The 24,129-nt window shown below is 40.9% G+C and overlaps 1 protein-coding gene across 1 annotated transcript in view; it reads left to right on the top strand.

The window, feature by feature from the left end:
- Window positions 1-19,118, top strand: part of LOC149460852 (pinopsin-like) — a 41,332-nt gene extending 22,214 nt beyond the window's left edge. The window contains exons 2-5 of the mRNA XM_089679187.1: window positions 4,918-5,100; window positions 10,071-10,216; window positions 17,404-17,643; window positions 18,829-19,118. Coding sequence (XP_089535313.1) covers window positions 4,918-5,100; window positions 10,071-10,216; window positions 17,404-17,643; window positions 18,829-18,966 — 707 coding nt within the window. The 3' untranslated portion in view covers window positions 18,967-19,118. The remainder of the gene's footprint in view (window positions 1-4,917; window positions 5,101-10,070; window positions 10,217-17,403; window positions 17,644-18,828) is intronic.
- Window positions 19,119-24,129: the final 5,011 nt, after the last annotated feature.

Below are 24,129 nucleotides of genomic sequence, written 5' to 3'. Positions count from 1 at the left end.
GAGTTCCTGTGCCCCATTGGGGGTGGGAGATTAGGTCGATCTCAGTGGGAGGCATAGGCAGCACGGTGTCCTGCAGCTGGAAAAAGCCAGATGTGTCGGCACTGGGTGCTTGAGATTTGGTTGAATTGAAGGGACAATATAATGTCCCTATGCTGGCAGAAAGGGTCAGAATGTTCACAGCTTAAGTCAGTGATGGACAGAGGAGCTCATGGCTGCAGGTATTGCTTGAAGATGCATTGAACTGCTGAGACAGATAGTTCTGTATGGGCTGTGTTTTGCTTTCTGCACTGCTATGACTTGTAGTTCTGCATTGTCTGTGTGCCTTTCCGGATGCTGGGACTTACCTCTACCTTCTGCTCTTCTGTCAACTGTTGCCTGTGTGGCCTTGAAGCTGCAGCCAGGACACACAACCCTTCAAGGACGTTCTTGAAGGACCTCTGCCCTTTGGACCTCCTTCTCCATGTCACTATGCCTAGACTTCCTCTGCTGAGGCCACTGGTGAGTCCCTGAATTGCTGCCCTGTGCTCCTGCTGTAGCAGTTTGTGGCCTGCTACTCAATAAGCCCAGATTGTTGCTCTTTGACTCTGAACTAAGCTCTGCTGTACTAGAGTGCTACCTAGTGCCAAGGACTTATCACCTCTGTTGTGCTGGATCCCTGTCCATTCCTACTGTGTTTCCAATTCCTTCTGCAGATTAACCCTTTGCCTGCCAGAACTATGATATCTCTGCTGTGTGCCCAGCCTGTGTTATGGACTTAACCCTTTGTCTGCTGGAGTTCTGCCATCCCTGCTGTGTGCCCAGCCTGTGTTACAGACTTAACCCTTTGTCTGGTGGAGTTGTACCATGCCTGCTGTGTGCCCAGCCTGTGTTACGGACTTAATCCTTTGTCTACGGGAGTCCTGATATCCCTGTAGTGTGTTCAGCCATGTGTTACGGATTTAACCCAGAACTCTGCTATCCTTTCTGTGTGCCAGTCTCATGTTACAGACTTAGCCCTTTGCTTACCAGAACTCTGCTATCCCTGCCTTTAAATAAAAGCCTTGTGTGTACTCCTGCTCTCTGTGTGTTCTGTTCCACCCACACCTCCATCACAATAATATATTTAATTGCATTGTGTTTCTGATAAACTGCATGAGTTCAACAGGGCTAAAACTGTTTTGCTGCTGATTTTCATTTGTACACAATGTCTGGTTCATCTCACTGCAGTGTCCATCAATAGTCAGCCAGCATTGATAGATTCCAGTTTCCCTAATACTGTTTTTCCATTCATCTTATCTATGTTCAGCACTTACTGCATCTAGATATCAGGAAAAAAGGGTAAATGCAGAAAATGAATCTTTAGTAACATGTCATAGTCTTGTATGCTGTAAGAAGTTTTCAACCAGCTAAACAAAGTTTGGTGCTCTGTTGTTGAAAATTCTCAACATTCTTGCATGCTCTAGAAGTGATTGTCTGTGGCCCAGACAGACCTTCAAACCACTTGTCATTCATGATGTATCTGATCTGTAGACCAACAAAAATGCCTTCCTTAATCTAGGCATCAGTTATTTATATAAACAAATGTCTCAAAATAACCAAAACCTTTACCCCCTTTTCATTGCTTTCACAACATGTTTCACCAGTCCAAGTTCTATGTGAAGTGGAGGCATAAATATCTTTGTTGGGTCAACTAGTGGTTTGTTTGCCATATTTTTCCATCCTGTAATAAAATTCTTTTGGAGCAGCTGTTTCTTTTTAATATATTACGACTCTCTTGTACAGCTGTTCCATTCGCATTTGTAACAACAGTATTTAGTATAGCCAGGCTGCATTCCAAGCAGCAGAGCCACTATGTTTAAATCTCCACAGATATTCGAGTTGTACTTGATGTACTGGATTTGCTTCAACAGCACTTCCATGATTTTGTGTTTTTTTTTTCACGTCTGCAGCATAGCCAACATGTATCGATGGGTGCACATTGCCATTGCGCAAAAAGAGCCTTGAGGCTAAGCACTGATGAATCAATAAAGAGACACCATTTAATTAGGTTATGCTCACAACCTAAAGATATGAACGAACCGCCAGTCTGTAAGTACAGAGAACGAGGTTGTCAGTCACTGCAAAGAAACTTGTTAAATTAGTTTGGCAACTTTGAAAGACATACATTTTCTTACCTGGTGATAGTGAATGCCACCCTTGAAGTATTAAAACCAGTAATTCTGCTTTTGATTTTGATAAACCTAAGTACCTGGCAGTTATTTAATTCTGACAATGCTATGAGATGAGGCTCACCACACAATTCAAAATCCTGATCGTTGTCATTGTCCATGCCTGGCTGTTGTATTGCAGCATATTAGTCTGTTTAGTCCAAGCTCCATTTCTTTAAAGGCTTTGGTACTGGCAGATTGTCATTATGTGGCACTGGTCTCACGACTGAAGGCAGATTGGGTATTCAATTGGTTTCTTATTTTTATTAGAGAAACCAGTGACATTAGACAGCAGTAACAGTCTGTCAGTGTGTCATGTGATCATTCTGTTCTCACCATATTATCAGAACAGCAAATGGCATTGACTTCCCCTGAGCAAAACTCTAAAATTGACAGTGCATCTTGCACAACAAATGTGAGGAGGCCTTGTCTTGACCACCGATCTTACAACCAAAGTACAGTTTGTATGCTTCTTTAACCACTTCAAGTGAAGGGATGGACATTGCTCAACCGACCCCAGGAGTCCAATGTTAAGGAATGGCCTCAGCCGCCATACTGGCTTAGCCCTTTGACACGTTTCCCCCCTCCCACCGGGGCTTGGACCTCTGTGACCAAGCCCCGGTGGGTGGGGCGAAACATGTCAGAAGCCATGGCCAATGTGGCGACTGAGACCATTTTTTAACATTGGACTCCTGGGGTCGGTTGAGCAGCGTCCATCCCTTCACTTGTATTGGCTGACACTAGAATCGCACGAACTCATGCTCCCCTCTTCTCACTTACCAGTGGGGTGATCCTTTTCCTTCCATCCATAGCTTGGAGTGGCGCCATAAGGTATACTTATTTTTCCACTTGCCTACTGGGCACTTTATCCCCCTTCCTTCCCAGGCAGGAATTTTCACCTTTCAGCATTGTCGCACCTTGAATGACAATTGCATTGTCATGCAACACTGTACCCATATAAAATTTTATATAATTCTTTTCACACAAATAGAGCTTTAGTTTGGTGGTATTTAATCACCACTGGGGTTTTCATTTTTTACCCTATAAATGATAAAAGATCGAAAATGTTGAAAAAAAAAAGTTTTCTTTGTTTCTATTATAAAATTTCTTAACAGGTAATTTTTCTCCTTCACTGATTTGCGTTGATGAGGCTGCAGTGATTAGCGGCACTGATAATGCTGCACTGATAGGCAGTAATGATGGGCACTGATAGGTGGCCTTGATGGGCACTAATAGGTAGCACTGAAGAGCACTGACTGGTGGCATTGACTGGCAGCACTAATGGGCACAGATTGACAGCACTGTTGGGACCTGATGGGCAGCACTGTTGGGCACTTTTGGGGCTGCACTAATAAGCAGGGCACTGATAATCAGTGCCCTGATTATGTGTGCAGATGTGTGCTTTGACAGTTGCCAGTTACCAGCAGTATTTTCCTGCTGTCACAGCATAAGGAACTTACTGCCAAAAATTGGCAAGTGTATTTACAAGGTGGTCAGCTGTGATTGGACACTGCTGATCACAAGGTAAAAGGGCACTGTGATTGGCCTTTTACCATGCCATGTGATCATCTGTGTCCAAAGCACAAATCACAGACAGTGCCGGTTGCGCACAGCTGGGGACGTGCGGGGGGCACGTTCTGGGAGGATGTCATATGATGTCCTCGCAGAACTGGATGACTGCACTATAGCTGTCATTTGGCTATAGTGCAGTAGCAAAACATTGGCAAGCCATTTCTGCTGTCACTGACAGTCCTATGGTAAGTCTATAACTGGTTTACTTGTACTGTAAATTACATTTACATAGACAATGCTATACCTTGAAATGCTTTTAGTTCCTCCACCCCAAACTCGCTCATCCATGTATTTATGGACCTTGCTTTATGCACTCATGCACAGTCATGTTGGAACAGGAAGGGGCCATCCCCAAACTGTTCCCACAAAACTTTACACTTGGCACAATGCAGTCAGTGCTCTAGAGTCCGGTTGGGGCATTGCATTGCACTTGGTGATGTAAGTTTGGATGTAGCTGCTCGACCATGGAAACCCATTCCATGAAGCTCTCTACACACTGTTGTTGTGCTAATCTGAAGGCCACATGACGTTTGGAGGTCTTTAGATATTGACTCTGCAGACTACTGCGCACTGTGCGCTTCAGCATGCCCTGACCATGTCATTTTACGTGGCCTACTACTTCGTGGCTGAGTTGCTATTGTTCCCAGTTGTTTCCACTTTGTTATAATACCACTAACAGTTAACCGTGGAATATTTAGTGGCAAGGAAATTTCACGGATGAATTTATTGCACAGGTGGCAACTTATCATGGTATAATGCTTGAATTCACTGAGCTCCTGAGAGCGACCCATTCTTTCACAAATGTTTGTAGAAGCAGTCTGCATGCCTAGGTGCTTGATTTTATACACCTGTGGCTATGGAGGTGATTGGAACACATGAATCATTGATTTGGAGGGGTGTCCCAATACTTTTGGCAATATGGTGTATATATATATATATATATATATATATATGATAAAATACATATAAAAGGAAATTGCAAACAGAAGATTTCTACAAAATGGTACCAGATGTGTTAAATTACTGGTTATTTTCATGAAGATACACCCAAAAGTGTTCAGGAAGAAACATCTTTGTTGTTAAGTGATCTGGATGAACACACAGTGAGAAGCTAGCCTTTCCATTGCATCACTAATATAGCGTATTCTCTGTGTTGTAGGTATTGTGGGCCTCTGGTCACTTGCAATATTAGCATTTGAAAGATACCTAGTAATCTGTAAACCCATGGGGGATTTCCGTTTTCAGAAGAAACATGCTATTATGGGGTGTTCATTCACCTGGATTTGGGCTAGCATATGGACATCTCCACCTTTGTTTGGCTGGTGCAGCTATGTTCCTGAAGGTAAGCTAAATTTTTTTTACTAACAAAGGTCATTTAATATTTAATTCTTGCAAACTGGTGGGATTTTAAAAATAAGCACAGTGCAAAACACCTATGTTTTATCTGTGTCTAATGCAAATACTGAATGCCAACTGTTTTTAAGCTGCTGAAAACTTTGTATCGGGTATATGACAGATAACCTCTTAAAGTGTTACTAAACCCAGTAAAATCAGTCTGTATATGCAGTAAAGCACGCTTGCAATACTCACTGAAGAACCTAGGGGGTTAATCCTCTGCATTGTGTAAAAACGCTGTTTGATCCTGACTTCTCTGATCCTCCCCTTCTTCCAGTGCCCCCTCTTATCTCCCAATGAGACCTATCATGTGGAGTCACTCTGCACATGCTCAGTTTGGTGTGTATTGCTATAGAGGTTTTTGTTCTTTCTTGGGAGAGTGCATGTGATCAGCACAGGACCAATCAGCACTGTCCAGACATAGGTCAGGGGTCCTGCATCCTTCTAGGGCAGAATGAAAACTCCTCCTACAAGCTTTAACCAGTGCTCGGCTGGACACTGATAGAAGTCACAAGACTGCGCTAACTGCTGATGAGAAAAGGTATTTAGCAGTTTATACTTACTAAAATATTTGCATTTCCATGTTCTGTGTACTGTGGGAGACCAGATATAGTGAATACAGGGTCCTGGGTTTAGAAGCTTTTAAGATTGTACTCTGTTTCGAGAACTTTAAAACAAATAATACAAAGTTCACTGGTGACATGGACTTGCAGTATCCTATTATATCCACTCAGCTTTCACCTTTTATAAGTCAGTGCACTTACAAATACTTGCTGTATGGTTGTTCTAAATGACATGTACTTTAAACTTTGCACTATGACTTTGTTAATTAAGCCTTACTAGTGACACTGAATATTACTTTGCATAAAAGTCTCCTACAATATGTACAGTATGTAGGTTTATTCTATAAATCAATGCAAACAGCTGGAATGATGTAAACTAAGTTTTTCGACTTACTTGTATAATCCTTTTCTTGGAGTACAGTACAGGACACATGCTTACATTTTTCAAACCATGGGTTGTATGATGCCACGTTCAGGTGAGGACACTAGCAAACAAAGCTGTTAGGACAGCTTATATAACCCTTCCCATTCCAAGCAATCTTATTTTTTTTTAATTCAAAGGAAGATAAGCCAGGACAGAGGACAGTGTGTCCTGTGTCCTATAAGGAAATGATTTTACAGGTGCAAAAATCAAAAATCCTTATTTCTTAATCATACAATGCAGAATATAGACTTCCATTAATTCTAAACTGATAACCAGTAAAGTCTTTTAATCGTTCCTCATGGATAATTTTGGGTACCATTTTTTTTTTATAATTTCATGGGCTTGTGCAATTTTAAAGGATAAGTTCACCTTTTATAAAAAAAAAATAATAATAAATGCACATCTTTTTGCAGGTACAAAAAATATGCATTAAATATTTTTTTACATTGGAGCCTGTAAAGCATTGGACCTGTGATCAGCAGATCACAGGTGTAATGCTAGGCTCCTGCAGACTCTCAGTACACTGTCTGCCTGTACCACCCATAACATGTTCCAAAGGTGAACTTATCCTTTAACCCCTTCCCACTGACAGTACGCATATATGCGGCCCTACTGAACTTGGTCTTTTTATGTGCGGCCGCAGATATACATACCTGTCTTTGTGCTGGGAGGGCGCCGCACAGCGCACACACAGCACAGAGACTAGGATCTCAATGTGGGCCCCAGGTCCCGTACTAACGATCGGGACCTAGGACTTCCAGTTACGGGTCACCTGATTGCTGTGATAGCCTCTGATTTGCTATCACAATGATCAGTCACCATGCAGCCCACCCCTGTGTTTATATTCTCTCTCAATAGAATTGCTGTAAATGTAGCTAGAGGGAGAAAGGACTTCTCTGCATGAAGAACAGTGTGTAATCTTCCAGTCTTCCAGAAGAAAGCAAAAATTAAAAGCCAAAACCCTGCTCTCAGTAGTGGCTATCACCTAAGGACACTAGCAAAAATTGAGAATTGCTGATAATAGAAGAGTCCTAACCTAAGGGTATCAGCATGTAACTCATGATCTTGATTAATGGAATCCTGTGTTTGTGACAATCGCGGCGTCAGACCCCAGCCCTTCCCACCAAACTCGTGACCGAAGGACTAGCCGATCAAAAACAGCGCTGTCACGTGCGTAACAATGCCACTCCCAGCTGCACCCTGCACACAGATTTTCCAGCTAATGGACCACAACCTGCGTACCTGCAGCCTGAGAGCGACTGTTACTGAGTCAGGTTAATTAAGCAATTAACCCTTCATACTTGCACCACCTCCTTTTTGTACAGAGAAAGAGGAAACTCGGCAAAATTAGCAATAACACTATGATGTTTGAATAATCATCCGTATACCACTGTCACCGCAGGCAGGGATATATAGAGGTTTAAACACACACAGTAGCGCTCTTCAGAGGCAGGGATTCTTAGTTTGCATTAAAGAGCTTTAGAAACAGTTCAACACTTTCAGAAAGTAAGATTTATTACTAAAAGGTCAAAAGGGTGCAATAAAAATATTTACAGAAAGAGATGTAGCTAATAAATATATAAATATACAGAGAGCAATAACACAACAAAGAGATAACAGAAAGGAATTTAGGGAGGTAAAGTACTTTCCAAACATCCTGGTTTAAGCAGATCAGGTTTCATGAGCCAAAAGGATGCCTTATCTCTGAAAGTTAGTTCCGATGTTAAACGGGAGAATCTTCAACTTCTTTTTACTCAGCTTAGCTTTTTCTCTCACTCAGCAGGGTGTCTCCCTGAAGCAGAGAACCAATCGCCTCATTTGGGCGGGTGTTGCAAGCAGAGACCCAAGCTAGAACCAAAAACTCTCCTAGTTGTTGTCATGGTTCATACCTTATTCTCGGTGCATTTAGCAGCCTGGCCACTAGTAGAGTAATATGCAGACGCATCTGCTGAACGGTTAGATATGAAATATGACATACCTGCTTGGATGGTTAAGGAGATATAATTTTTTGCTCTCCTGTATATGCCAGCTAGGGGATGTAATATATCAGGCGACTTGTATTAACCACTTGAGCTCCTGAGGATTTACCCCCCTTAATGACCAGGCCTCTTTTTGCTACTCGGCGCTGCACTAATTCAACTGATAATTGCGCGGTCATGCAATTCTGCACCCAAACAAAATTTACGTCCTTTTTTTCACACAAATAGAGCTTTCTTTCGGTGTAATTTGATCACCTGTGCGCTTTTTATTTTTCACACTATAAACAAAAAAAGGCCAAATATTTTGAAGAAAAAAAATATTTTTTACTTTCAGCTATAAAAAATATATAGTAAACTCAAAGTTGGTTATAAATTTAGGCCAAAATGTATTCTGCTACATGTTTTTGGTAAAAAAAATCCCAATAAATGTATATTGATTGCTTTGTGTGAAAGTTATAGCGTCTACAATCTATGGTATAAATACTGCAATTTACGCCATTTTTCTGCTATACAGCGCTGTGCTAGTTTAACGGACAATTGCATGGTCATGCAATACGGTACATAAATTAAATTTACATCCTTTTTTCCCCACAAATTGAGCTTTCTTTCGGTGGTATTTGATCGCCTGTGCGGTTTTTATTTTTTGCGCTATAAAAAAAAAGACTGACAATTTTGAGGAAAAAAAACAATATTTTGGACTTTTTGCTATAAAACATGTCCAGTAAAAAAAAATGCAAAAATCAAATTTAGTCATAAATTTCTGCCAATATGCATTCTGCGACATGTCTTTGCTAAAAAAAAAACCAATACGTGTAAATTAATTGGTTTACGTGAAAGTTACAGCGTTTACAAATGGCGGGAAAGATACTGGGATTTGTAATTTTTATTTATACTAATAATGGCGCCGATCAGCGACATATGGCGGCAATCAGCGACATATGACGGCGACCAGCGACTTATGGCGGGACTGCGGCGGACATTTTGACAGTGGGGGGGAACTGACTTGGGGTCACTGACATCCCCAGTGACACCAATACAGTGATCAGTGAAAAAAACCCACTGAAACTGTACTAATGTCACTGGGGAGGAAGGGGGTTAACATTTTTAGAATTTGCTGTGTAAGGGGAGTGTTTTACTAGGGGGCGGGGGTGTGTACTGGACGGGGGGAGGGAGGGGGGAGCTGATCGAGGGAGAGAAACTCTTCTCTCCCTCTGCAGCTTGTCGGTGAACTGTCACAGAGCAGGGCTGTGTGTAAACAATGCAGCCCTGCTCTGTGTCAGTGATCACCGCTCATCGCGGGAAAACGGCCAGTAAAAACCGTCCGTGACCCGGCGGCGGAGACCCGCTGCTGACACCCACGGGACAGGTACCTGTTTTGAAGGCAGCCGTTTTAAAACGTGCTTTTGCCTACGAGCGCCGCCCTGCCGCTGTTTATATGCGGTGGCTGGGCGGCAAGTGGTTAAAGTGAGCTGTCCATATATGTGCTCCATGTTTATGTAATTATGTCCAATTGGAAGATATAAAATTATCTGGAAAAGTGAGTTTTTAAATGTAAGTCTGTTTTTACGACTACCTGGAATGTCTTGAAGCTCAGTGAGGGCTTGGTTTATGGCTTTACGATCCCTTCTCAAGCAAGAGTCTTGCAGCCATAGGGGCACCAGCTAATGGGGTTTATAGCCATGACGCCCTCCCAATGAGTTTGCTGCCTGTGATCTCTGTCATCATCCAGACCACATGTCACTCAACAGAGAGGGAGGGGGGATATCGGAGGAATCTAATTTGGGAGAGGGAGATACAAGATGGAGGGGTTTGGAGCAAAATGGATGACCGTGTCCAACCAGTGGTCATTTTGATTTTGGTATTAGGTAGCATTTATTATGCTCAACGGTTTTGTCTTTACAAATCAGCAGGCCTTATGTTCTCCTTTCTTAATACTTTTTTTTTCATCTAGGTCTGAGGACATCATGTGGACCCAACTGGTACTCCGGAGGTACAAACAATAACAGTTATATAATGGCTTTATTCATGGCTTGCTTCGTTACGCCTCTTAGTACTATCATATTCTCTTACTCTAACCTCCTAATGGCATTACGAGCAGTAAGTACTGAAATTACACTTTTTCCCATATCAAGTTACTACCATGTGCTTTTATACTGATTTATGTCTGTTCAATAATACACTGCTCAAAAAAATAAAGATTAAAGGAACACTTTTTAATCAAAGTATAGCATCAAGTCAATTAAACTCCTGGGATATTGATTTGGTCAGTTAAGTAGCAGAGGGGGTTGTTAATCAGTTTCAGCTGCTTTGGTGTTAATGAAATTAACAGGTGCACTAGATTGGCAACAATGAGACAACACCCAAAAGAGGAATGGTTTTACAGGTGGAGGCCACTGACATTTTTTTCCATACTCATCTTTTCTGTTTTTCACTAGTTTTGCATTTGGCTAGGGTCAGTGTCACTACTGGTAGCATGAGGCAATACCTGGACCCTACAGAGGTTGCACAGGCAGTCCAACTCCTCAAGGATGGCACATCAATACATGCCATTGCCAGAAGGTTTGCTGTGTCTCCCATCACAGTTTCAAGAGCATGGAGGAGATTCCAGGAGACAGGCATTTACTCTAGGAGAGCTGGACAGGGCTGTAGAAGGTCCTTAACCCATCAGCAGGACTGGTATCTTCTCCTTTGTGCAAGGAGGAACAGGATGAGAACTGCCAGAGCCCTAAAAAATGACCTCCAGCAGGCCACTGGTGTGAATGTCTCTGACCAAATAATCAGAAACAAACTTCATGAGGGTGGCCTGAGGGCCTGATATCCTCTAGTTGGCCCTGTGCTCACTGCCCAGCACCATAGAGCTTGATTGGTATTTACCATTGAACACCAGAATTGGCAGGTCAGCCACTGGTGCACTGTGCTTTTCACAGATGAGAGCAGGTTCATCCTGAGCACATGTGACAGATGTATAAAGGGTCTGGAGAAGCCATGCAGAATGTTATGCTGCCTGTAACATCGTTCAGCAAGACCTTTTTGGTGGTGGGTCAGTGATGCTCTGGGGAGGCATATCCATGGAGGGACACAGAGATCTCTACAGGCTAGATAATGGCACGCTGACTGCCATTAGGTATCGAGATGAAATCCTTGGACCCATTGTCAGACCCTATGCTGGTGCAGTGGTCCTGGGTTCCTCCTGTGCACGACAATGCCCGGCCTCATGTCGCAAGAGTATTTAGGCAGTTCCTGGAGGATGAAGGAATTGATATCATTGAATGGCCCCCACGCTCACCTGACCTAAATTCAATAGAACACCTTTGAGATCATGTTTCGGTCCCTCCGACACCTCCTGGTTGCACCTCAGACTGTCCAGGAGCTCAGTGATGCCCTGGTCCAGATCTGGGAGGAAATACCCCAGGGCATCATCTGTCGTCTCATTAGGAGCATACCCCGACGTTGTCAGACATGCATACAAGCACAAGGGGGCCATACAAACTACTGACTACCATTTTGAGTTGCTGCAATTAAATTTCAGAAAAATGGACTAGTCTGCTGCATCATTTTTTAACTTTGATTTTTGGGTGGTTTTTGAATTCAGTCCTCTGTAGATTGATAATTTTCATTTCCATCAAACGATGGGGCATCCTTACGTTCCTAACACATTACCCAGTCCATATCAGTATAGATATCCAGCATGATAATTTCCCCCATTGATATCTGATGTGTTTTCAAAGTGTCACTTTAATTTTTTTGAGCAGTGTATTAAGTGGGTACTTTTATAGGAGTTTAATTTACAATATTTTTAAATAATAAAATGTGCCATATTGTCATTTTGTTTAAATTACACAGCATAGCTCCAATTTAAAAAAGACATAAGAGAAAAACAAAAGGAAGACTGCTAGGTCTAAAAGTCTTAAATCTCCCTGGGTACTTTATACCAATCCATGTAAAATACACAATGAAAAAAAATCTCTCAACAGAGACTAGTAAAACCTCAAAAACAGTATGTAGTAGCCCCATAAAAAGGGTTTTTGGGTGTGTGTTAGTGGGATTGGCATGTGCCACAAAGGTGCATTGGGGCTACTGGAGTACAGGCAGATGTGGTGATGTTCAAGGCAGGAATGTGATTCCATGCTCATAGAGTGCTGAATTTTTCTTTACATGAATTCAGTTAGATTTTACTTTCTATAGAGATCTACATAGGCTCTAGTTTTTGACCTGTGCACATTACTGATCTGACATTAGTCTGACCTGCAATTTGACCTGTGCTTGAAAATACAACTTAGTTGGTGTATTGCAGGTCTCAATGGTGTACATGATGAAATGTACACACGTATCCAGAACATAATCCTGGCACAAATTAAGAATACCTTGTGCTGAACTACACACTAGACACGGTGCAGTCTTTTTCATAGATCAACTATTAATAATGACATTATTTACAGTAACTACACGGCAACTTTAATTTTTGCATGCACCAAAATACATTTGTCTGAGATAGCCAGGAACACAGCGTTAAATTCAATAACCTATGCAAAAAAATAAGCATTCAGAAGAAATATAGATCAAGTGGGATTTTCAGTGATCATAAAAATAGTTCTCAAGGTGTGCAAATCTGATCCTCTGGAAATTTACTGCATTGGACCAAACACTAGTTCCCTCAGGGAGCCTGCAGTTCATTCTTCCTAACCTGTGAAACTTTAGTATTTGTGTACGTGGAATTCTGCTTTTCATGAGTTGTGGAGAACACAAGTTATTATTGGCAGAATTCCCCAACCCTTATATCATAAGCCTAATAAGGTAGTACTTTACCCGTATCAAGTCCTGCCCTTTTAAGGAGGTATAATGCTTCCTAACTTGGTATATGAAATTACAGGAAGCCGCTAATACCACTCAAAAAATTCTCACCCCTCTGTTCCTGCATAGAAGTGGGATTCCCCCTGAATCCCATGCAAGTGGGAGATTCATAGGTCTGGGCAGGGAATCTGCATACCATTAAAATGTAGCTATTCTCATGAATAAAGTACATTTGAGTTGGTTTGTGACTATGCAGTATGTGGACATAGTTGACTACCTTTCAAACAACCGTGAGTAACTAAATATTGTAGCTGTCTATATTTGACCACTTTGGGAAGTAGAAGTGATTTTATATGCAGACAAGGTAGTTAAATTTCACTGCATATCTCAATTGAAATGCACAGGAAGCAAAAGGTTAGACAACTTGACTGTTTAAATATACAGCTTCAAATTCTTAACCATGAATAGCTGTAAAAAGAGCAATTTTGACTTGCCTGTAAGTTCCATGTCTTGGAGTGCAGTATTGGACGCAGACAAAGTATTCATAGACCTTGGGTTATAGGCTCCTACCTTCCGGTGCTTGGACACTGGCAATGCTTTCCTAGACACGCCCTTAGGTGCCTCCCCTATAACCCTACCCTGCACCGCAAGTCCTCAGTTTTGTAGCAAGCAATGCAGAGTAACCAAGGAATTGATAGGAAGGGTGATTAGTGTCTTGTACTGTACTTTATGATATGGAATTTACAGGTAAGTCAAAACTTCTCTTATCTTAATTGTACGGTGCAGGATGCATGCAAAGTATTCATAGACCCTGGAACCTTCCCAAGCAATGAATAAGAAGGGAGGGTAACAGAGGCAAACAGAACTGTCCCAATGGGCTCAGCAACAACAAGGGTCAACAGACCCCACTTCAGGGTGTCCCTTACAAGGTCCAGAGGACAGGAAAAATAGGGAACCTGTCTTCCTGATCAAAGACATTGCTTTGAGGTAGACTTTTATGGCTCTCACTACATCCAGACAGTAAAAAAGACATTTCCTTTGGCTACTTTGGAGCAGGGCATTAGGATGGAAGGGCAATGTCTTAATTGAGGTGGAAGACCAATACTACCTTATGAAGAAAGGAAGGTATTGGGCATAATATTACCTTGTCTTAAAAAAGATGTTCCTCATACTTCACAAAGAGACAGCCACTGACTCTGACACATGTGACAACCACCAAGAAGGCCACTTTACAAGAGAGGTCATCTATGGGAATATCCCTAAAGGGTTAAAAGGGTGGCTTCTGCAGGGCAGAGAGAACCAAGCTGAGATCCCAAGGAAACACAGGACACTGCAAAGGGGTGTGAGATTGATAAGGGATACACATTGAGTAAAGTTTTTGACAAGGGAGAGCAAATCCACAGTATTTTGAAAATGAATGGACAAGAGAATGGCTGTTCTTTCAAAATGCTTAAGGCCAAATTCTGGTCAAGACCTGGATGTAGGGAGGCCAGATTTCAAGGCACAAAGTAATCTCTGGGACTGAAGTGCCTGTTTTTTCCACCAGGCAAAGGATTTCCAGGTATGATAGTAGATCTAAATGGAAGTGGCTTTTCTTGTCTTTAGCAATGAGAGACTCAGAAACAGCTGTCTCACGACCTGGGCTTCAACAGCCATCCTGTTAAAGAAGCATGGGATGTGGACTGCAGAGATAGCTGGACAGTGCTGGACAGTAAGTATCAACCCATAAGATTGTCTGTCTTGCTTCCTTCAAAGGCTGCATGACTCCTGGTGCCCCCTTGATGGTTGATGAATGTGTGGCCATGGTACTGACTGACTTCACCCTGATTGGGTGTTCTTGCAGAAGAGGCGTTCAGGGTTGCAGAGCCATTTTTATTTGCAGATCTGTGAGAAGAAAGCATTGAGGGGGTAGAGAACTCTATTTTGTGCCCCTTTGAAGCCAGTGATTGAAGCCACAGGTCTAAGAGGTCTGTGATCCAGAGAGTGGCAAACTGTTGAAGACACTTATAAGTGAGTGTGCCCCTTCTTTGGGATGTGCAAACCTTTAGCAGAGTGAATGTTCACCTGAGATTTTCCCATGGTTCCCTTTCTCCTGGTTCCGCCACAGCTACGGTGATTATGTTCTCCTGTGGAGTAATCACAGAGTAGAGTGGAGCATATAGGGTAAGCGCGTCTGACAGTACACAGCAACCTGGGTGTAGACCAACCTGTAGCAAAGTCCTTGTGGCAAAAATGTGGGAAGAAGCAACTGAGTACCTTATAAGGGCTCCTGGTGAAAGTAATAGTAAAATTTGCAACCAGTGGCTTGATGTAACAGCTGGTTATCCACCTAAGACTAAGCTGGTTGAGTTTAAGTTTGTAACGTTTACACTGTAATGTTAATCCACTCCAAACAAAGCCTGATTTTATAGTAATGGTCAGATACAGGGTGACCCTGTCTTACCTGTCCATAATGCTAGACTATTTATAGGGTCCAGGCTTCACCCCTCACAATGGGCATTCTTCAGGGTCTTCATGGTATGGGGTCCATAGGTATGGACCACGGCTCTGGATCTGTATAGCTTCTTACAGCTGACTAGTTAAATTGCACTAAGCAACATTACAGGATGTGGGGTTTGGGTACAGCTCTCAAGGTTTTACTGAGGTTGTGCCAATCTGGATTCACTGCTTCCATTTATGGTAATAGAAGGCAGTGATAGAGATGACTGAAAAGTTGATTGAAAAATCCAAAGATAAAATAATATACTAGTTAAGCTAAGACTCATGGGTTAGGGTAGGGTTATAGGGGGGCACTCAGGTGGCAAGTCCTTGAAAGCTTTGCCAGTGTGCAACCACCTGAAGGTATGAGCCTATAACCCAGGGTCTGTATACTTTGCCTGTGTCCTGTACTGTACAATTAAGATATGTATTTTGAATAAATGTATGCATGATTAGCATTGAAAAACTTTTCACACATTTTCAGATTTATTTTTATAAGAAACTTGCATAAATATGCCATTGTGTGAATTGTTGCAGCATGCTTGTCACGCATAGGCAGGTCAAGAGAGTATGTGGCAACTCTGGCACTTACTGATTAAGCCTGGTATATCTTGATTACTCATATCAAAATTGGGACTTTAAATATTCATAAAGTGGACAACAACAATATTGCATGCTATAAAAGGTTTTTATTACAACATATTTATTATAGAAAGGTTAAAAATAGACCATTTAAAAAGCTATCTTGTAGTAGCTTGCAGATCCAGAGTTTATAACATCAACCAACTTAGTCCAATGTTCTAGGAGGTTGGCAGTGAAATCAATATACATAGGTCGTGTCTCACGGGTTCACCAGCCTCCTCAAGACCTTCTACTTCGAATATTCACAAATAAGATTAAAATGAAACTTCACTTCAAAATTAATATAGATACCAGGATACCGAGGAAACCGCACCAGACAAGCTCTCCCCAGCCCGTGGGGAGTTAAGTGGCCACTGTCATAACCCAACCAATGGTATTTGAGCTTTGTACTTCACTCTTAAAGCATGGTAAATACTGTATATATAGCATGGTATTAGACAGATATTAGATAGATCAGACGCCCACTCAAATCCAACAGAGAGTACTCCCACATTTAAGTATGTTTGAAAATTGCCTTTCTAAATGGTTTATTTGTAACCTTTGTGTAATAAAAATGTTGTAATTAAAACCTTTTATACCATGTAATATCGACGTTGTCCATTGGAGTTGTATAGGTAATCAAGGTATATTTGTGCAGGGATGATGCCTCAAGTGGTGGGATGGTATTGACAACACTTTACTCCCACATGAGTAATAGGACTGCAAGGCCAACTATTATAGCACAGCCCGAACACAAGACGAGGCAAAAGAGTTTGGCATGCAGTGCGTTTTTTTTCAGCGCAGTGCAGTGCGAGGCAATCCAGCAAATCACACCACACTGCGACCAACAAAACTCAAAGAAATTTAATTTTGTGACCTTTCAATAATTTGTTAAAAGAAAAAAAAAAGTAAACAGTGTAATGCGATAAGATCGGGCACTGCTGACATCCTATAGCACACCAGTGGCTGGGTTTTAGCACAGCTGCTGATGCGAACAGGCCCCTATAGAAATCTGTCTGATCCCCTAAAAATGATAGTTGGCTGGTTGTCATGCTGACTCTCTAGCTGCAAATACCTGACTTCAAACAGATCAGAAATTGTGACTTCAAATGCAATTTATTTGACATAGATACAGTATGTATTCAAGCAAAACAACAAGGCAGGTAACATTTTCAAAAGAAGCTCAGCAGTGGCAACTTTTCTTTCTTTCTTTCTGTCTCAACAAGTTTCCTTTAATAAAGCTCTAAACAGATAGCATAGTTATACCTCAATCATTCACCTCCAGTACTTTGCTATGTGCAAAACATGAGCATTACCCCTCTATCTGGTATGTAAAATTGTTAGTCATATACATAGTTCTGAGCGCAATATATATTTTTCTTGTACTCTGACAGGTGGCTGCTCAGCAGAAAGAATCCGAGACCACTCAGAGGGCTGAGCGAGAGGTGTCCAGAATGGTCATTGCTATGGTATTGGCCTTTCTTGTCTGCTGGTTACCCTATGCTGCATTTGCAATAGTTGCAGCATCCAATAAAGACATTGTTATTGATCCGACATTAGCATCAATGCCTTCTTACTTCTCAAAAACTGCTACAGTATACAACCCTGTCATCTATGTCTTCATGAATAAGCAGGTTTGTGTCTTCTTAACTGAACAATAGTTACTTGCTTAAGCAGAAATATAACTTGGGAGTGTTATACAGAGATCTTTAAAGTAACTTGCAGCACTTCATTGTTTCTATCCATAACTTTCACAGTCTACATGCAGGAATGCCTTCAAATTTGCTACAGATGGGCCTCACGATGCTTGTCATATATGTAATTATTTCTTCCATACGGTACAAAAAAAGAAAGGTAGCTCCTGTAAATCTCTGTTTCCCAAGCGTATCTAAAGCTGAAATTTATGGTTCAATTTAGCCATAAGTATCCCCAGTAAGGAGATGCTAACAGCAGTAAGAAGAGTGCAGTGCAGAGAAATGAGTGGTCAATGGCATAATTACTGCATATGCAGAGGTAACTGGTTTCACGAGGTCACAGGGTCCAAGAATAATGGCCAGACCATCTTACTTTATTTAACAAATGTACGCCCATATTACATGTAGAGCAGAATGCAGTATGTCTATTTACAGCATATATTTCTTCTGTAATGTTATCTCTTGTATGAACTTCTTGTAGGCTAACTGAGAAAGATGAGTCTTTACTGCACCTGGTGTAATTAAAAAGCAGCAATAGCCAAAAAAGCAGAATGAGCCAGTCTATTGATGCTCAATGTCATATAAGTATAATGTTCTATTTATATACATATATGCATTAGGCATAGATTTGTCTAGGAAAGGATATCGCGGGGCAGCAGATTGGCCTTATGTAGTGCCTTCTTCCAATATAATTTATACTCGGTAACATAAAATTTTAACAAAAAATATTTATATTGTCTTGGGTTTACAGAGTTGTGCAGTAAATAAACTGTGGACAGTAAAGGTGGCCAAGGAGGCCACATAATTGATATCCAGTCCTGTCTTAGGTATGTACCTTCCAGAGATTCCAAAGCAGACAAGAGGTACTGTCATATTAATGTATGATGGGGCAACAGTAACCAGCATCTTAATGCACCTGGCAATATATAAAATGCTTGTACATTTGCATTAAAACTACATCTTAGATCTATCTGTCTTGTATGCTGGTAATGACAATGCCACTAGAAGATTAATTTAGGGTTTCACTAATGGGCCATCTGGTCAAGGGACGACTAGCTGCAGGGGAGACGTCATTCTTCATGCCTTCTTGTTCAGATTGAATGTATTTATGTATTTGTTTCACAGTTCCGAAACTGCTTAATGACTCTTATATGCTGTGGACGCAACCCTTTTGGTGGTGAGGATGAAACAAGCACGGCCAGCGTCCGTACAGATGTCACTTCAGTGTCTGAAGGAGGTGGAAACAAGGTCACACCAGCATGAGAGTGTTTGTATGCCATCTGCATTCTAAAGTCTTTCAACTGTATATATGTTAAAACACAGATTTGGTTAAATTTATGTGGTCTTATCATGTTCATCACCTTTTCATAAAATAAAGATATCAATGATTAAACTCAAAAACCTTACTAAATTAAGTGTAAATTTTGCACTTTGCCTCTTTTTGAATGAACAAAATAGAAAGTACAATTCAATAACAATACTATGCAGTATTTAAAATAACTACATCGATGACAAAAGGTTTTATGTTGAATTCTGGTTGTGACACTGATGTTTTTTCCCTAATTAAGAATGTCAATAGCAGCTACAAGAGTAGACTCTAAAAAAAATTGTAGAAGCTACTCACTGAGACAGTGATGTTACATCGATTGGAAATCTCAACCCCTGCATCCTGTATTGGTAAAAAGAAGCATTCCTATTTGGTCAGTAGTGTGGGGTAGACTCCATAGTATATCAGTTAGTAAGAGATCCACAGTAAAGCTGTCTACAAAAGGGTTGATAAACAAAACATATTAAACAATAAATCTAACTTTCTTACCACAATAATAACTAATCTATAAATACATGTAGTTAGACATTATTACAGTTATTACATTTCCAAAAAAAGGTCTGGGTAGCCCCTAATGTTCAGAACTCAAGTTGAATAGTATAGAAACATCAGGAGATCACATGCAATTATCAAGCAATGCCACAAAGCTAGGGTTATGTAAACACAAATAACTGTTCAATGTTATGCAGAGCTAATAATCAATTCAACAGTCCTTGGATAAAATGAAATCAGACAGTGTTTACACATATACTGTACAGCTATAGTGAGACATAATTATCTAACTACAACACAAAAGTAAAACAATGCAAGCAGAAATAATTGTTCAGTATTTTAATAAGCTGATGATGAACCACTTTCCAGAAAATATACTGTTACAGGGCGGCAGGGGTCCTCAAAATCACATTTATAAATGTGATTTTGCATTTCTGGATAGGGGGTACGTGCACGCCCCAAGCCGCTATTTGCAGCATCGACTGTCAATCACCGGGTCCTGGCCAGTGATTACTCGCCAGCACCGATGATCGCTGAGCATTACCATCAGAGGCAGAGAACTGTATGTAAACAATACAGTTCTCTCCCTTGTCAGCTCCTGCACACTGCTTTGTATGGCTGTGCATAGCACAGCCATACAAAGCAGTGTGCTTACAGTTGAAAGCACTAACACAGCACACAGTTAACCCTTTGATCGACCCACATGTTAACCCCTTCCTGCCCAGTGCCATTATTAGTGTCAGTGCTTTTTATTAGCGCTGATCTCTATATTGGTGTCACTGGGGATGTCAGTGACACCAAATCAGCTCCCCCCAGTGTCAGAATGCCCGTCGCGGTCCCACTATAAGTCGCTGATCGCCGCCATTACTAGTAAAAAAATAACAGTATATATACCGCCATTTGTAAACGCAATAATTTTCATGTAAACCAATTCATTTACACATATTGCAACTTTTTTTTTTAGCAAAGCCATGTAGCAGAATAAATTTTGACCTAAATTTATGATGAAAATTGATTCTTTTTACTGGACATGTTTAATAGCAAAAAGTCAAAATATAGTTTTTTTTCTCAAATTTGTTGGTCTTTTTTTATAGCTCAAAAAATAAAAACGCACAGGCAATCAAATACCACCAAAAAAAAGCTCTATTTGTGGGAAAAAAGGACATAAATTTTGTTTGGGTGCAGCGCTGCATGACTGCGCAATTGTCAATTAAAGTAACCATAGCACCATACTGCAAAAACAGGCCTGGTCAGGAAGGGGGTAAATCCTCTGGAGGGCAAGTGGTTAATATATAAATCCTCAAATAGAGCATAATAAAACAGTTTATACATATAAATAAGTGAAACCTTGCGAGCAGCTCAGACTCAGCTCTTAACCAATATTTCATCAATCCACTATGCAAAAGCTGCTCACACTATTTATTTATTTATTTCAGGTACTTATATAGCTATACACATATTCATGTGCTATATAACAAAAAAATTGTGCAGCACTTTATCCTTAAAATACTAATATCCCTAAACTCAATTAAAATATGAACATAGAAAAACACATTTTTAAAACCAATAAAGCTTCCAAAAAAAAAGGTGGTCATTATTTCTCCAATCAATGTAGTGTCACCAATCGTTGAATATCCAATATACAGTAGGGTCCATATATATTTGGACACAGGCACAATTTTAGATTTTTTCAGGTATTTACCAGAACATATATAAGCTATAGCTATATAATGGATATGGGCTGAAACTGCACACTCTCAGGTTTAATTTGAGGGTATGTACATCCAAATTGTAGGAAAGGTTCAGGAATTACTGTTCTGAAGATTAGCCATCCCCCCTTCTTCAAGGGAGCAAAAGTAATTGGACAATTGAATATAATCATAAATAAAATGTTCATTTTTAAAATTTAGTTGAGAATTCTTTACTGGCAATGACTGCCTGAAGTCTGAAACCCATGGACATTACCAAAGACTGGGTTTCCTCCTTTCTCATGCTTTGCCAGGCTCTAATTGCAGCTGTCTTCAGTTGTTCTTTGTTTGTGTGTCTTTCTGCCTTTAGTTTTGACTTCAGGAAGTGAAATGCATGCTCAATTGGGGGCAGATCAGATGATTGAGCTGGCCATTGCAGAATTATTCACTTCTTTTCCTTTAAAAGCTCCTGGGTTGCTTTTGCAGTGTGTTTTGGATCATTGTCCATCTGTACTGTGAAGTGCCATCTAATCAACTTTGCTGCATTTGGCTGAATCTAAGCTGTCAGTATATCTCAAAAAACAGTAGGATTCATCCAGCCTCTATATTCTGTCACATCATCATTAAACACTAATGACCCAGTGCCACTGGAAGCCATGCATGCCCATGCCATCACAGTGCCTCCACCATGTTTTACAGATGACGTTGTGTGCTTTGGATCATGAGCTGTTCCAAGCTCACTTTCACATTTCTTTCTTCCCGTCATTCTGGTACAGATTAATCTTAGTTTCATCCGTCCAAAGAATGCTTTTCCAGAACTGGTCTGGCTTTTTTAGATTTTTTTTGGGCAAAATCTAATCTGGCTTTTCAATTCTTCAGGATTATGAAAGGTTTGCACCTTGTGGTGAACCCTCTCTATTTGCTCTCCTGAAGTCTTCTCTTGATTGTAGACTTTGACAATGATACGCCCACCTCCTGGAGAGTGTACTTACCATAGAGAGGATCCTGCTATCATCCACCACTGTTCCGTGGATGTCTATGCCTTTTGCCTTTAGCAACATAGCTAAGCTCACCAGTGCGTATTTCTTTCCCCAGAATGTACCAAACTATTGCTTTGGCCACTCCTAATGTGGCTGTTATCTCTCTGATGGATTTGTTTCATTTTTGAAGCTTTACAATGGCCTGTTTCACTTGCATGGACAGCTCCTTTGAATGCATGATGTAGGTTCACAGCAACAGATTCCAAATGCAAATACCACACTTAGAATCAGCTCCAGACCTTTTATCTGGTTAATTAATGAAATAATAGCCCAAAGAAGTAGCCCACACCTGGCCATGAAACAGCTTTTGAGTCAACTGTTCAATTACATTTGGTCCCTTGTAAAAGGGGGGATTGCTACTCTTAAAAGCTGTAATTCCTAAACACTTCCTCCAATTCGGATGTACATACCCTCAAATTAAACCTGAGAGTGTGCACTTTCAGTCCATATTCATTATATAACTATAGCTTGAATATGTTTTTGTAAATACCTGAAAAAATCTAAAATTGTGCCTGTGTCCAAATATACAGTCAGGTCCATAAATATTGGGACATCGACACAATTCTAACATTTTTGGCTCTATACACCACCACAATGGATTTGAAATGAAACGATCAAGATGTGCTTTAACTGCAGACCGTCAGCTTTAATTTGAGGGTATTTACATCCAAATAAGGTGAACGGTGTAGGAATTACAACAGTTTGCATATGTGCCTCCCACTTGTTAAGGGACCAAAAGTAATGGGACAGAATAATAATCATAAATCAAACTTTCACTTTTTAATACTTGGTTGCAAATCCTCTGCAGTCCATTACAGCCTGAAGTGTGGAACGCATAGACATCACCAGACGCTGGGTTTCATCCCTGGTGATGCTCTGCCAGGCCTCTACTGCAACTGTCTTCAGTTCCTGCTTGTTCTTGGGGCATTTTCCCTTCAGTTTTGTCTTCAGCAAGTGAAATGCATGCTCAATCGGATTCAGGTCAGGTGATTGACTTGGACATTGCATAACATTCCACTTCTTTCTCTCAAAAAACTCTTTGGTTGCTTTTGCAGTATGCTTTGGGTCATTGTCCATCTGCACTGTAAAGCAGCGTCCAATGAGTTGTGAAGCATTTAGCTGAATATGAGCAGATAATATTCCCGAAACACTTCAGAATTCATCCGGCTGCTTTTGTCAGCAGTCACATCATCAATAAATACTAATAAATATAAAGAGAAGCAGTTCCATTGGCAGCCATACATGTCCACGCCATGACACTACCACCACCATGCTTCACTGATGAGGTGGTATGCTTAGGATCATGAGCAGTTCCTTTCCTTCTCCATACTCTTCTCTTCCCATCACTCTGGTACAAGTTGATCTTGGTCTCATCTGTCCATAGGATGTTGTTCCAGAACTGTGAAGGCTTTTTTACATGTCGTTTGGCAAACTCTAATCTGGCCTTCCTGTTTTTGAGGCTCACCAATGGTTTCCATCTTGTGGTGAACCCTCTGTATTCACTCTGGTGAAGTCTTCTCTTGATTGGTGACTTTGACACACATACACCTACCTCCTGGAGAGTGTTCTTGATCTGGCCAACTGTTGTGAAGGGTGTTTTCTTCACCAGGGAAAGAATTATTCGGTCATCCACCACAGTTGTTTTCCACGGTCTTCCGGGTCTTTTAATGTTGCTGAGCTCACCGGTGCGTTCCTTCTTTTTTAAGAATGTTCCAAACAGTTGTTTTGGCCACGCCTAATGTTTTTGCTATCTCTCTGATGGGTTTGTTTTGTTTTTTTTCAGCCTAATGATGGCTTGCTTCACTGATAGTGACAGCTCTTTGGATCTCATCTAGAGAGTTGACAGCAACAGATTCCAAATGCAAATAGCACACTTGAA

The sequence above is a fragment of the Staurois parvus genome, unplaced genomic scaffold (genome assembly GCF_062004578.1).
Source record: "Staurois parvus isolate SC_StPar_1 unplaced genomic scaffold, SC_StPar_1.0 ptg000220l, whole genome shotgun sequence".
NCBI classification, from domain to species: domain Eukaryota; kingdom Metazoa; phylum Chordata; class Amphibia; order Anura; family Ranidae; genus Staurois; species Staurois parvus.
Note: the sequence above shows the minus strand (reverse complement) of the source record. Positions and strands in the feature narration are given on the sequence as shown.